Below are 15,600 nucleotides of genomic sequence, written 5' to 3'. Positions count from 1 at the left end.
TCTGGTTTTGCACAATGTCTCAATCTGAAGTTGTTTTGTTTGATGAGGAATTATTATCAGCTGCTGAAAATCAGCTAGTATCACTGACTGATGATGATGCCGAAAAGGTATATTTTGATCATTTTGAATTTACCAGGCTCCCTGATGAGAAACCTATTGATTTGATGCATAAAATCATACGCCTCAAAAGAAGGGAAACAGAATTGACATTACATGGTCAGTTCTTATCAGAATATCACAGGTCCAAGAGAATTCCTAGAGGATTCCGCATCACTAATACGCCAACTATTGGTAGAACCAATGCTGTGTTTTGCAGCAAGTGGTGCGGGGTCCTCAACAAATGTTCCTTGGACCTGATCCTCCTAGTTATTGAGGAGGTCGGTATTGAACTTGTGAAGGTTCGTGATGAAATCACGAAATTTGAAAAATCTAATTTAACGACTTTGAAAAATGACAAGACTGACAATTGGTGTGAAAAAATCCAGACACAAATAAATACATACAGGGAGGAGTTGGTCTCTTTTAAGAGAAAAAAATTGCAGACTGTAACTACTGACTACGCCACACATAATGTGTATAGATGGCTTTCTGGTAATCCCAGTGGAGGTAGGAGACAGAGGGCATATCGTCCACAGAAATATAGGAATAAACTTGGATTAGAGTCATCGACATCACAGTCGGCATCTGACTCCGAACCTAATGCACCACTCCCACCAAGTGGTTTTTTAGGTCCACGAAGGAGACGGGCGGGCACACCTGGAAACCAGGTAGACCACACCCGCGGAGGGGGGGATTCAGGCGGAAGAAACAGGAGGAGGTAGAATCAGGATGTGTATTCAATTTATCCAATCATGTTTTGTCTAAGGCTGAAGGTTCCCTTTTGGCCCTGGGATTAAGTTTTGTGCCTTCTTCCAGGCATGATGAGTTTAATTTTGCTGTGGATCATTATAAGTTTGGGAGGAAGTTAAGATTACGGGATTTTTTTATGGATAAAGATGAGACTGGTCGTTTTGAACAGACGGGTTCTCAATTTTTGAAACCAAGCCTTTTTGATCCACAGACTAATAACGCAAGTATACGTACTTTCCTGAGGATGACAGAACATGATTGTAAGGAGTCTAAGGTTAAGAGGGTTTTTGATAACCTTAATTTCCAACAGAGACAGGCCCTTAAATCTTTGAGGGATAATGATACCATTGTGATCCGCCCTGCGGATAAGGGCGGGGCAATTGTCATCCAGGATGCAGTTGATTATGACAAAGAAATTAAACGCCAGTTGGCGGATGTGACAACTTATACCAAGTGTAGCATTAATCCTATGCCAGGTATAAAAAGACGAATAGATCAGGTCATTGATATGGCCATTCAGAATGGTTGGCTCACTGAACAAGTTGCTTCGTACTTAAAGGTAGAGTTTCCGATCTGCCCATTGATTTATACACTGCCTAAGGTCCACAAGTCATTGGTGGACCCCCCTGGCAGGCCTATCATCTCTGCCAGGGGTTCCCTTTTGCAGCCCTTAGCTATTTTTGTGGATAGTTTCCTACAAGAACTTATCCCTCACATCCCGAGTTATCTCCGAGATACGAGTGACTTCTTGGACAATATTCTTGCGTTTAAAGATCTTAGTGAAAATATGCTTTTTGTGACCATGGATGTATCATCTTTATATACTATCATTCCCCATACAGAAGGGATTGAGGCAGTTAGAAAATTGATGATCATTCATGGCAACATGCATCTTCCATGTGAATTCATTCTGGAGTTACTTGAGCTAATTTTGATACATAACCATTTTACTTATCAGGGTAATTACTACCTTCAATGCTCGGGGACCGCGATGGGGTCTAATGTGGCCCCGATGTATGCTGGTATTTTCATGCATGACTATGAGTCTAATAACATCTACCCTAAATTTGGCAATAAGATCGCCTATTATAAGAGATTTATAGATGACATATTCCTGCTGTGGAGTGGCACCAGGGAGGAATTTCATTCTGTGTTGAATGAACTCAACAATTTAGATTCCACGGTTCGTTTCACTGGGGTTTGTGAATATGATTCCATCAATTTTTTGGATGTGACTGTATTCCGGAATGGAATGGAACTGGGTTCTACATTGTACAGGAAAGAAACCGATAGAAACACCTTCCTGCATGCGACCAGTAAACATCCGCCCTCTCTTAAATCAAGCCTCCCTATTTCTCAATTTATGAGGGTTTTACGGAATAACACTAACCCTGATACCGCAGAAGTTCAAATCAGAGAGATGAAAGAACGCTTCCTTGAAAGGGGATACACAAAGACCACAGTGGAGAGCTGTCTCATTAAGGCAAAACGTAAGGTTCATCAGAAATGCAACCAGGGACAGAACCGGATGATATTTGTGACACAATATGATGATATGTCTCCGGTTATCTCTAAAACCCTGAAGAAGCATTGGCCACTTATCAGATCTGACCCGAAATTTAAGGGTACTCTGGAGAATCCACCAATGATGGCTTACAGACGTGGTAGAAACCTGAAGCAGATCCTTATGCAACCTGCCCGGCGTCTTAATGCCAAGGAAAGCAGTACATGGCTGAACTCTCAGAAGCCAGGTTGCTTCAGATGCGTTGGTTGTGTGACGTGCCGCTCGCTGCTGCCAGGCACTTCTTTCCCACACCCTCGCACTGGAAAAGTGATCAACATCAGATATAAGCTTCACTGTAGGTTAAGCCATGTGGTCTATATGCTTTTATGTCCATGTGGCCTGGCATACGTTGGGATGACGACCTGTACCTTCAGAGAACGAATGGCAAACCACAGGAGCTCGATTCACCAGGCAATTATATCTGGCTCATCTGATAAACCGGTGGCACAGCACTTCTTAAAAGCGGGACATCAGGGCTCAGCACTTAGGTGTCGTATAATTGATTGGGTTCCGGAACCCGAGAGGGGCGGAGACCGTGCCCTTATACTGAGAAAATTGGAGGCGAGATGGATTTTTAGATTGGGAACTCTAGCCCCCAACGGATTAAATGAGAATAATCACCTTGGGATTTTTCTTAGATAAAGAAGAGGGGCTTTTTGCCCTTTATGACCAGTGCACTGTAAAGTGTTAATTAAAGACACTTTATTTTTAATAGATGTCCATATATGCATGTTTAGACGCATGCATATGTGCACTCATGTTTATGTATTTATGTTGTATGTTGATGTTTGTCATGATAGAGTATTGTCCACACCTCATTGGCTCCTTACTGCCCACATTTTCATTTTTTACTTTTATTATTATCTTTATTTTTGTTTTTTGGAACAACCCTATTGATCATCCTTAAAACTAGTATGTGGATCCCTATATATATATACATATAGTTCCTGTCCCATATTACTATAAGCATGTCTTTATATAAAGTGGTTTCCCCTGCCAGCAGGCGATTATAGTTCCGCCCGTCTATGCCTGGTTGCGTGGCAACCATAGGTAACCTATGCGGTGAGTCGCCCGGAGGGTCTCCTGGCAACCAGTGATTCATATCATTATCATAGGCCGTGTGGTGAAGCTCGGAGGGTTGCCTGGCAACCAGCCCGAGACGTCATTTCCGCCCAGGCGGTCGTCTGCACTATATCACTTGTAGAGTGACGCTCGGAAGGTTGCTAGGCGACCATTCCGATACGTCACTTCCGTTTAGGTCCCGATTGGCGGCTGATAGAGAAGGGGCAGCTGGGTAGTGGTTGCTATGCAACCACTACGATCTTCACTTAGGTATATTTTATAATATTGAGACTCCTGTTGGGATTGGTGATACTATTATGAGATGGGTGATCTGCACTAATATTTATATGTATTAAATATGTGGTTGTTCATATGCATAATTATGAATATACAGGGCTGACTCCGCCCACAAAATGACGCAATTTAGGCGCGTTTTTTTTGAATGATGGGTATTTAGGGAGCCGGTGAGGCATGGTCAGTTAGGCTGCTGATGTTTTAAATATGATGTGACAGCTCTCTGATGTTTTCTGTGTCCCCTGATGACGGTCTGGATATGGCCGAAAACGTTTGGGCTTTTTTCAAAGATATTGGACTGTAGCAAACAGTCATGCTGTGTTATTCAAGCTGTCTGGAGAAATAAAATTTCAATTTGATATCTACACCTATGCAAAGACTGGTGAGTGCTCCATTTGCCTTTTTCTTTAATTGGATTCTCTGGAGGGAATTCATGGATGACACCCCAGCTGTTGTATTGAAGATATAACGTGAGTGCGACTTGTTCTTCTATATATATATATATATATATATATATATATATATATATATATATATATATATATATATATATATATATATATATATATATATATATTATAGCAAAACGTGAAGCCAGCACTCCCCTCTGTACCAAAGCAGGTATCTTGCATCCGGTGCCTCCAGGTGTATTAGGCCACAAACGGTCGATCACCAAACATACCAAGCAAAGGCGGCACTCAGGACGACTTGTAAAAATCACACGGACCCCAGCATCAAGGTCCTGAGTGCCGCCTTTGCTTGGTGTATGATATCTCCAAATATTCCAAAATACGGACTTTTTTGAGTGAGATAGTAAAAACTTTGTTTTTTGATGGCTCAATGTACACAAACTTTGTTTAATACACAAAGCTATTAAAAATATTGTATTAAATGACCTTCAGGCTGTGTCTATAAGGTGTTTATGAAACATAAATGAATTGTGTGAATGTACACACACTTTTTTTAATGCACAAAGTTATAAAAAATATTGCCTAAAATGACCTTCAGGCTGTGTGTATAAAGTGTATATGTAACATAAATGCATTCTGTGCTTAGATTTAGGTCCCATCACCATGATATCTCACTATGGTATGCAATTATTCCAAAATACGGAAAAATCCCATATCCAAAATACCTCTGGTCCCAAGCATTTTGGATAAGGGAGACTCAACATGTATAGATGTATAGATATATATCTATATCTATTATAATTTTCATTCGCAGGTGTTGTGTACTGTGTATTCAGTTACATATTAACGGATTTATTCGCAGGTATTGTACTCTGTCTGGCTTTGTCGTACTAAACCACTCTGTTGTTCAATTTGTGTACAATGTCTAACAAGAAGGGCAGTAAGTCTAAGAAATCCTCGCTGGTCCCAGCTCAGAGCATGGTGCACCTGGGGGCACTCCTAGACACACACAGTCATCGACTGTTTTTGTCTCTAGAAAAAGTCCTGAAGCTTCAGGACAGGATAAGATGATTCCTTTTGTTGCCCCAGAGTGTCGATACACTCGGTGATGCAAGTACTTGGCCTGATGGTGTCGTCATTTGACATGGTAGAGTACGCTCAATTTCATTCCCACCCTCTGCAGAGGTTATTTCTTTCCAAGTGGAATGGCCTACCTCATCGGATCAGATCTCGCATGATCACTTTTGACTTTGGAGGTTTATCAGTCGCTGACCTGGTGGCTACAGGACCAGCAATTGAGCAGGGTCCGTTCCTTCTGGATCCCCAACTGGGTCCTGCTGACAACGGATGCCAGGATCAAGGAGGAATCGCTCCTCCCAATAAACATTCTGGAATTGCGGGCAGTGTTCAGTGCATTGAGACTTGCCCTGCCCCTGGTACAGAACAGGCCAGGTCAAGTACGGTCAGACAATGCCACCATGGTATCATACATAAACCATCAAGGTGACACTCGAAGCCGCATGGCTATGATGGAAGTGTCAAAGATCATTCATTGGGCGGTAAGCCATCTGCCATCAATATCTGCAGTGTTTATTCCGGGCGTCCTAAACTGGGAAGCAGACTTCCTCAGTCGCCAGGACGTGCACGCCGGAGAGTGGAGTCTTCATCCGGAAGTCTTTCAACTCCTAGTGGACAAGTGGTGCCTACCAGATGTAGACCTGATGGCGTCTCAAAACAATCACAAGGTTCCGGTCTTCGGATCAAGGACCAGGGATCCTCAAGCAGTGTTCATGGACGCACTAGCAATTTCATGGACCTTTCGGCTGCCCTACGTGTTCCCTCCAGTGTCACTCCCGCCCAGAGTCCGGCGGTGGTTCAAATAAGAAGGAGGAATACTACTTTTAGTCGCTCCAGTGTGGCCCAGACAGAATTGTTTTTTTGAGACCTGCAGGGTCTATCGACAGAGTGTACCCTTCTACTTCCTCTGTGCCCAGACCTCCTCGTACAGGGCCCTTGTCTTTATCCGGACTTGACCAGACTGGCTTTGACGCCATGGCTCTTGAAGCATCACTCCTGGGGGCCAAAGGATTCTCTGGGGCGGTCATCCAAACTATGTTGAAAGCACGCAAACCGGCATCTGCCCGGATTTATTACGGGGTCTGGAATTCTAACTTCACCTGGTGTGCTGATAAGAATTATGATGCATACGGATTCAGAACTTCCACAATGCGGCCTTGATTTAGGCCTTCGTCTGGCCTCCCTCAAGGTTCGTATATCTGCCTTGTCGGTTTAGTTTCAGAGAAAAATTACATCTATACCTGACATTTATACATTCACTCAGGGTGTCTTATGGATTCAGTCTCCCTATGTCCCTCCTCTGGCTCCATGGGATCTGTCTGTTGTCCTGAACGCCCTGCAAGAGTCTCCATTTGAACCTCTTGAGTTGGTGAACCTTAAATGGCTTACAGCCAAGGTCTTGTTTTTTTATTGGCTATTGCCTCTGCTAGACGGGTGTCGGACTTAAGCGCTTTGTCCTATCGTCCACCCTTTCTGATATTTCATCGTGACCAGGCAGTTCTTAGAACTCGCCCAGGTTATTTACCTAAGGTGGTGTCCTCTTTTCACCTGAACCAAGAGATTGTGGTTCTGGCATTTTTATCTCTTCTGATTTGTCCTTCAAAGAGCAGTCTTTGGATGTGGTAAGGGCTCTCTGTATATATGTGGAGAGGACTGCCTCTATCAGGAGGTCAGATACCCTTTTTGTATTGTTTGGTTTTCACAAACGTGGTTGACCTGCGAATAAGCAAACCATGGCCAGATGGATTAGAATGGTGATTACACAAGCTTATGCGCAGGCTGGACTCCCAGCTCCTGCTGCTATTAAAGCCCATTCTACTCGGTCTGTTGGACCCTCTTGGGCGGCCCACCACTTTGCGTCCGCAGAACAATTGTGCAAGGCGGCTACGTGGTCCTCGGTGAACACGTTCATTAGGTTCTATGCGTTTGATACTTCCGCCTCCCCAGGATTCTTCCTTTTGGATGCCAGGTTCTCATACCCACTAAGGCGCGTCCCCTCCCTTGAGGAACTGCTTTAGGACATCCCCGATGTTTGGTTCCCTGTGTAACAAAATATAACCTGCTGCAGAAGAGGAGTTATGGTAGACTTACCATGGTTAACTCTTTCTGCAAGGTACATTGGGTTCCACAGGGAAACATCGGGGTGTAGAGTGGATCTTGATCCAGAGGCACCAACAGGCTAATGCTCTCCTTTTTATCATAAAGTATAGTTAACAAGTTTGAATTGCATACTGTTTACAGTATGTCTTACTGTAATTAAATTCTTACTACACAGTTTTAAAATTCTATACTGCCAGTCATATATAATACATTTCTTGCAGCAACCGACTCCTGCATCTTATGTCTACAGACTAAAGCACATTACAGCCTTACTACTGTGCTTTGATGTAAGAGATGCAGGGAGTCTTCAAATAAAGGTCAATTTGCACAAACACACCCTTTTTTTTTTTTTATTAATTTTTTTTTTTTTGGGGGGGGGGGGGGAGACGTTTAAAATTCTGTCCCCATCCACAATGAGGTTATTCATTCTCACCCCCTTTCACCATTCTAATTCATTAAACTTTTCATTAACTCTTCCTCCACAGCTGGATGTATTTTTTCAGCAGACTGTTTCAGTAGATGCAGATTGGTAGTCTGCTGAAAAACTGTGTGTTTCGAGGGTTGGATGTAGAATCTGCGAGCAGATCTGCAGTAGGATTGTATGTATTGGGATATATTCAATAACTGTCGGAAGCTGCCGTCTTGTCGGAAAGACTGCAGCTTCCGACAGTTTTAGGAAACCCGACTTGGCGGAATTCTGTCGGAATGCACGTTGATCGGCGGCTTCAGCCGCCGATCAGCGTGCATTGTCGGAAGCGGGGCCAAATCTGACCGCTTTTAGCCCCGTTTTCGACAATCTCAATCCGACTTTAAAAAAAGTCAGATTGAGCTGAGAGCAGGAACCCAGCGGCAGCGTCCACCCGGCTCCAGCAAGCGAGGTCCCGCTTGCTGGTGCCGGGTGGACGCTGCCGTAAGCCTCCTGTTACGCTGCTGCAGCCGCTGCTCCCCCGTCTCCTCCTCCTCTTCAACCCCGTCCGCTCCGTCTCCTCCGCTGCTCCCCCCCCCCCCCCCCCCACCCCCGGGGCCGCAGACATCTCTCCTTCGCCCCGGCACCGCTGACATCACCTCCGCCCGGCGCCGCAGACTGCTCCCTTCCCCCGGGCAGCAGACGGCTCCCCCCCGCTGCTGACAGCAGCAGGACAGAGCATCGGAATAGGCCAAATCCGACAGTCTGATTTGGCCGCTCTTTTGTATAGGGGTTGTCGGGTCCATTCCGACAAGTGCATGTCTGAACAGACCCTACTCTTATTAAATATGCCCCATAGTCTGATCTGCTGAGGATTGTGTGTACCCAGCTCTTTTTTTTTTTTTTTTTTTGATCCATGGTCACATAAATATTTTCATTCTGATACCATAAAGTTCTGCCTATATTTATAAATGCTATTAATAGCAGTTTTAAGTAAACTACGTTTTCTTTTATGCATTAGTGGTCCTTTTAACTATTCCGCTCCTAGCACAGCTGTGTGCTTCAGATGAATGTATAGTCTACGCAGGAGCTGCATTAGATTTAGGCAGAAATGGTTAAACTGACGATTTTCTGAAGCGGAAGATGTCAAAAGAGCCAGCTACTTATTGTCAGGAATTTACTTGGAAGCTGAATGCTTGCCTTTGCGAGCCTTCTTATTTCACATTTAATGTCTTGTTTTGTTTAGTCAAGTGTAGAAAATGATCATCTATTTTGCTGATACCTGCACATTGTAATTCTACTTGGCCACAAAATATCTAGTCATGTGAAAAAACATGGAAAAGCAATTAGTACATTTCCTTAATGACTTTCTGAACTAACTGCAAAGCTTTGTTTGCCTCCCTAGATAGGGAACTTGCGTTGTGTTTAGGGAATATGAATACAAAGTGCCATTTCTGTCCCAGTGTTAATTAAAAACGATGTTCCCTCATTGGCAAGACATATCTGCTTTTCCTGTCTGCATTTTAGTCTGAGTGTGTTACCTGTTGTACTCATGTTAAGCTACTTTCTTTTATTGTAGGAAAATAGGAAGCTGAAAAATGAGAATATTGAATTTGTGAGAGAGAATCTCCGACTGAAAAATGAGGTAGACCTCCGATCACCACAAAAGTATGTGTTTTTCATCAGATATGCACTAGACCCCCCCCCCCTCCCCCTCCCCCCACCCCATCCAAAAAATAGAACATGTTATAGGAAGTGTTGCCATATAAATTGGGCCGATTTTCAGACATAAATGGAGCAGAGACTGGCATTGTTTTAGCTGTATTATATTGTATATTTTTCTGAGAAATAATGCATGATTCTCTGTGCAGAACAGCACATACCATAGTTTTCCTGAACATTTTTAAAAACAAATGGTATTTATCTACTGAAAAATGGATGTATTTCCCTTTACAGTGGAGAGGTGGGACACAACATACAGACGTTAACGTGTCAAGACTACTGTTGTAATTATGTGTGTTAAGTTTGTAGTTGTAGTGTATATTAATCTTAGGAGCAGTCATCCTATTCTTTACCCATATAATAAAAGGTGCAAGCCTGTTGTCGAGCCTCCATCTTGGTTCTAATATTGTCAATTGTATATACAAACCACCAAGGACAGCAAAAGTGTGAAGCAATGTTTCCCAACCTCTGTCCTCAAAGTACAATAACAGTCCAGGTTTTGAAAATATCCATTCTTGTGCACAGTTGGTTAAATCAGAATAACTGAGTTACTTCACCTTTGCTCAAGTATACAGTAGCTATCCTTAGAACCTGAAGTGTTAATGTGCCTTGAGAACCATGGTTGGGAAAATTACAGTATTTCAGGGCTCTGTCCCCTTTTTCATGTAAACTTTTATGTGTGTACGTATGACCAGAAGATGCCTCAAGTTATTTTATAGATTTTGGATTGGGCAAGTCTGACCCTATTATTATACAGTGATCCTTTATAAAATGGATATTTGTTACTTACTAATTGCTGTTCCGGGACCTATTGTTCATGAGCTCTTCATTACTTGCTTTTTCCCTTATTAAAATATCCATCCACCAAAGAACGTTGCGTGACAGTCTTTTCAGGTGAATCAATAGATGTATTTTATAACCTGCCGCACTAAACACTTGGCCTGTTACATATTCTTTACAGGCATCATAGATCATTCTGACAACTTTGCTTTCTTGAACTAGAACAAATTGACATGTCTGATTGAGCTAATTAGAGACCTTTGACCAGCTGAGAGCCCGGTTTACATGACAGCTGATTGTGCTAACCAAGTTATACAGAGCTGCTTAAGAGGGGTGCAAGTTTAAGTACTGTTCTTACAACTGCGAAGGTCTGAGTGTATGTCGGCATGTTTTCATTTTACCGTTCTACAACTCTATGCATGCCTCTGATTCATGTCATCCTATTGACCTGTAAGTAGGGAAAACATGATTGAGAACAATAGCATCAGTGCCAGCTGACTGCACAAAACGTGCGTAGAAGTGTTTAGGTAATTGTGTCCTCTCTTAAATGATGCACACAATCCCCTCATGTTCATTTTCTAATGCTGAGGTATTCCTCTGGTTGTAGTTATTCAAACAGAAGTGCTGGTTCTTTAAGATCATTTCACTAACATTAATTAAGAATGTTTTCACATTCTGATTTAATTAAAGATATTAATGACTAAGCTGTAATTAGCCTACAGATATAAATAATGCAGATTTTACTATGATTTATACACCAGGGCTTTCGCAAAAAAAAAAAAAAAAAGGACAAAGGAAAACTGATGGCGTTTCTGATTCATTATTTCATTGATGTGTTGCTTCTGTGATGGAGTTTGTTTCCGAGATGCAGCATAAAAGCACAAAATGCCAAATCGCCAGACATAGCTACTTTTCTGTTACGTTTTTCTATTCTTGCAGATAGAATTATAATTTCCATTAAATGAACAGTTTGTCCACAGACAATGTAGTGTGTCTTTCAAAAAGTATAAGTTAAGGAGTCTAATTTTTAGTGTGTTCTATTATTATACTCACGTTTATATATCTAGTTTAGGTATTACTCAACATCACTTGCTAACACGATGATGATGATGACGATTATTGTTGGCCTTTAAACACTTCACATAAGTATTAGAAAAATCTCCCTTACACTGAGCCTCGAGAAAAGGTTGGTTTGTTCTAAGTGTGCCCTAAGTCATTCACTGAATACCCAGGAGATGATGCATTGATAGGCTTATCATACAGCCCCTTTAAACTGGGACACTAATGAATTACACAGGTTCTGTGGCTGGCTTACTTCAAGCCTGCATTTCACCTGGTTTATTCAGCCTGATTGTCATTAATGAGCGTCCTGGATTAAAGGGATGGTTTGGTAAGCTAATGCATTGACATGTGCTTTACATCAGCCAAAAACCACTTCTGTACGTGAGGAATTTATTATTTACACATGATTTAGAACTGATGATTTGTATAATGCAATCTTTATGTTGAGCACATATATATATTTTATTATTATTATTAAAAGGTCATAGGTACATCAGACAAGTCTGATTTTACAATCAACGTTTCAGTGTTTATTAACACTGTCTTTAGGAATTTAAACACCTTACGAGTGTTCCGGAAGCAGGACCAGGAACCCAGCCGATCCACCTGGGTGTCTGAGGTCTTTGTGTAAATAACAAACTACCACCATAGTAACCTATACAAAACATCTATCAAACATCTAATGCAAATACAAATGCGAATAACACAAAATTTAAAGCAAAAACCCCTTAAAGGGTTAAAGTGACTACATAATGAGAGATACTAAATACATACATATAAATACCTATACCAATACAAATGATTTACAATAATCCCTCAATAATATCTCGTGGTATAGAAAGTCTATATTACCTTTTTACTGCAGCTGGACATAATTTATCTAGTCTTAAATATAGAGTTGTTGACAATATCTTACCTTTACGGCAGGGGGTGCTCTATCAAAATTATTACTCCAGACAGGCTGAATACAGCATCTGGACATAATTACTCCACATGGGCTGAATGATAGTTTAGGCCTCGTGTGTTGAGGTGCTTGGTTTTTTTGGGGGGAGGGGGGTTTCAATAATTCTCTTATTTGTAGTAGCCGCAGTAGATATTGTAATAAAGTTATACAGTGCAGCATATTTCAGCATTTTTTCAGTGCTTAATTCAACATTCTTGTAGTACCTTTTGATATTCATATAGGCGTAGGTATTTGTATTTTGTGTGTGTGTGTGTGTGTGTGTGTGTGTGTGTGTGTATAGCACTATTTCTCTAATGGAACTCAAGGCGCTTACCAGAATTAGCATAATACAGTACAGAAACAATGAAGTGCAAAAAAGCTTTTCATAGAATACAGAGCATGGAGATACTAAAGGGACAACATGGAAATGCTTGAGTAAACAGAGTTCCATAGAGTTAGAGCTGCTTACCTAACCCCCCTCCCCCCCCTCCCCTTCCCCCACATGAATTACGTATATTAGTAACATATAATGGGGCCTGGGTATTAAACCTGGAGAAGTGATAAGTGGAAGGTGATTACACACCAGCCAATCATTATGGGTTGACAGGAGCTGATCGTGGACACCCATAGAGGGAGAAAAGCATGTGGCGCCGGCATCGTACCGCTGTGCGGGATCCCGGCGTCGGCATTGTGACCCCCCCCGGGATCCCGTGCAGCAGTATGTTAACCACATACCCTTACAACACTGACTAATCTTAGCGTCACAATATCTTCATCACACTGAATCTTAAATAACAAATACACATTCCTAGTGCTATTCATAAAACTCGGTGATGCAAAATAATAGTGAATGTCTGTGATTCAGGTATGTGAGAATGTGTTGAGCTCTGGTGTGTTTAGACACTGGTCCTTACCTCAACTCTGAGTTTTAAACCTCCTACACAGTTGTTTCTGTTTCAGTTAATAACTGTGTTTCAGGCTAAATATGAAAATGATGATCAATGATGATCACCTGTTTGGTATGATTGGTTAATCATACACCTGACTGTAATCCTACAAAATCCCTGACTTTGTGCCAGTGTACCTAGAAGAATTGATGCTGTTTTGAAGGCAAAGGATGGTCACACCAAATATTGATTTGATTTAAATTTCTCATTCACTTTCCATTTTGTTAATTGATAAAAATATACTACAGCTATTAACACTTCTTAATATATTTATATGATTGTGTCTCTGATGCAAGTAAAACATTTGTGAACTGTTTTCCTTGCATTGTTATTGTGGAGAAAATGATGTCCATGCTGTAGTATTCAAAATGTTTGTGATTAGAGTGTTAAAAACTATGTTGAATTTTTTTCACCTTCTGTCTCTTCTAGATTTGGAAGGTTTACAGTGGCTGCATTGCAAGCTAAAGTAGACCAATATGAACGAGAAATAAGCAGACTTAAAAAAGCTCTAGAGAGGAGTGATCAGTATATAGAAGAAGTGGAAGCTCAGGTTGAGCAACTGAAAAGGCCTCTAGAGAATAAGCAAAAGGACAAACCTGATTGCCAAAATGGTGCTTTCATGGAAGTGAATGTAAATGGAGCTACAAATGTAAAAATGGGCACGGAAGTGAACACAGAAGAACCATTCCTAGATTGCAACCATAAAACTGGATTTAATTTAGATGATGTCAACAGTATCTGCTCCACTTCTTCAAATGGGCACACATTTGGTTTAAACAAAGCGCAATCTCTCAATGAAAATTTAGATTCATCTGAAGCAAAAAACCAAATAAGTGATTATTTGTCTATGATGAAGGATAGTAATGAAGAAATTCATTTGGATAAAAACCGTACAAGGGACACTACAGATATATTGTCTCAAGTTTTTGGTAGCCCTTCATTATCACAGCCTTTCAGCTCTCTTCAGTTGAATACACCAGGCAGCAAAACAAGTTGTTCTTTTAATCATGGTAGTTTAAAAAAGCCTCTGACTTATCTTAGGAAATTAGTATTTGATGACTTAAGCGAAAAAAGAGAACTGGGAAAACTGAGCTCCCCGAAAAATGAACATTGTTTTATCCATGGTGAGAGCACACCATACCTTCCTGAACCTAAGTCGACATTTTTAAATTTTTGCCATGATAATTGTGGACCACTGAAGGAGGACACTGAAATGCCAAGACAAAACCCAGCACCAAATTCAGCAGATGAAAGTTCAGTCAGCAGGCCAAACCCAATAGACTGTGAAGATATTAAACGCACCAGGACCTCAAGTGAGAACTCCATGGATGTGGCCTTCAATGATAAAATCAGTGAGCTCCATTACATGATGTGTGATTTGGAAAGCCAGAAAAGTGGTAATCATGGTGATGTGTCTCATACTTTTAAAAGTAATTCTAAAATCTCTAAGAAATCTTCAGTGTCTCATGAAGCAAATGGTCCATATAGCCCATGTTCTCCATCCGCAAATGGCAATAGTGAGCATACACAATTCTTTAAGAGCCCGTCCCCTGGTGAAAATGATCTGTCTAATACAAATACTGTCTCCAGTATATCATCATCATCACAACCTGAATGTGAAATTCTGTTTGAGCCATCTTCTTCTAATATGGTCCTGCCAGGACATTCAACAGAATTGGCTTTTCCTCCCTCTTGTATCGCTCAAAACTACAATAATAGCCCTCCAGCAAAACGAAAGATGCTTAACCCATGTAGTGACAGCCCTTCAAAATCATTAAAACACTGAGATCCTTAACCACCTAAAGACGCCAATTGGCTTTGTACAGGCCAAGGAAATCTGTGGTAATATGATAGTTTAATAAATACAAGTTATTGTATTTATATAGTGCAACTTCGTTGTTATGTCAGCTTAAAAGTCATGCCAAAATTATTGTTCTATCAAGGATAGCATTATAAAAAATGTTAGATATCATACATTTTTAAAGGTGTGGTATATGAGAGGATTTATAGAGCGAGCTATTTTAAGCACTGATTTTGTATCCTTTAAATCCTCTTATTTCACTATCCATGTGTCTTTGCACTATCCATTTGTTATTGCGTTTTGTAAATTGAGTCCTATTCGAAATAGCCAGCAAGTTAAAATTGGTAAAAGCATTTCTTTTTGAATTTGCAAAGGTAAATTCTGTTTGTTTAAGATAGCAGACAAACCTGGGCCAAAATCATGACTGGGTAAAAGGAATATTGTATATTGTTAACAGGATTGTTAACAATATACAATATTCCTTTTACCCACAATCTGTCTCTACCAACTTCTCTACCTGTTACCTACTGCTGTTCTTTTCAGGATCACTAAAACCTATTCTTGAGTTGTCTTTCACAACAGC

At 41.1% G+C, this 15,600-nt stretch overlaps 1 protein-coding gene across 2 annotated transcripts in view; it reads left to right on the top strand.

The window, feature by feature from the left end:
- Positions 1-15,107, top strand: part of OBI1 (ORC ubiquitin ligase 1) — a 121,292-nt gene extending 106,185 nt beyond the window's left edge. For both annotated transcript variants that reach the window (XM_063952991.1, XM_063952992.1), the window contains 2 exons: positions 9,342-9,430; positions 13,646-15,107. In XM_063952991.1, the coding sequence (XP_063809061.1) occupies positions 9,342-9,430; positions 13,646-15,002 (1,446 nt within the window). In that variant the 3' untranslated portion in view covers positions 15,003-15,107. The remainder of the gene's footprint in view (positions 1-9,341; positions 9,431-13,645) is intronic.
- The last annotated feature ends 493 nt before the right edge of the window (positions 15,108-15,600 follow it).

The sequence above is a fragment of the Pseudophryne corroboree genome, chromosome 2, assembly GCF_028390025.1.
Source record: "Pseudophryne corroboree isolate aPseCor3 chromosome 2, aPseCor3.hap2, whole genome shotgun sequence".
Classification (NCBI taxonomy): Eukaryota; Metazoa; Chordata; class Amphibia; order Anura; family Myobatrachidae; genus Pseudophryne; species Pseudophryne corroboree.
Note: the sequence above shows the minus strand (reverse complement) of the source record. Positions and strands in the feature narration are given on the sequence as shown.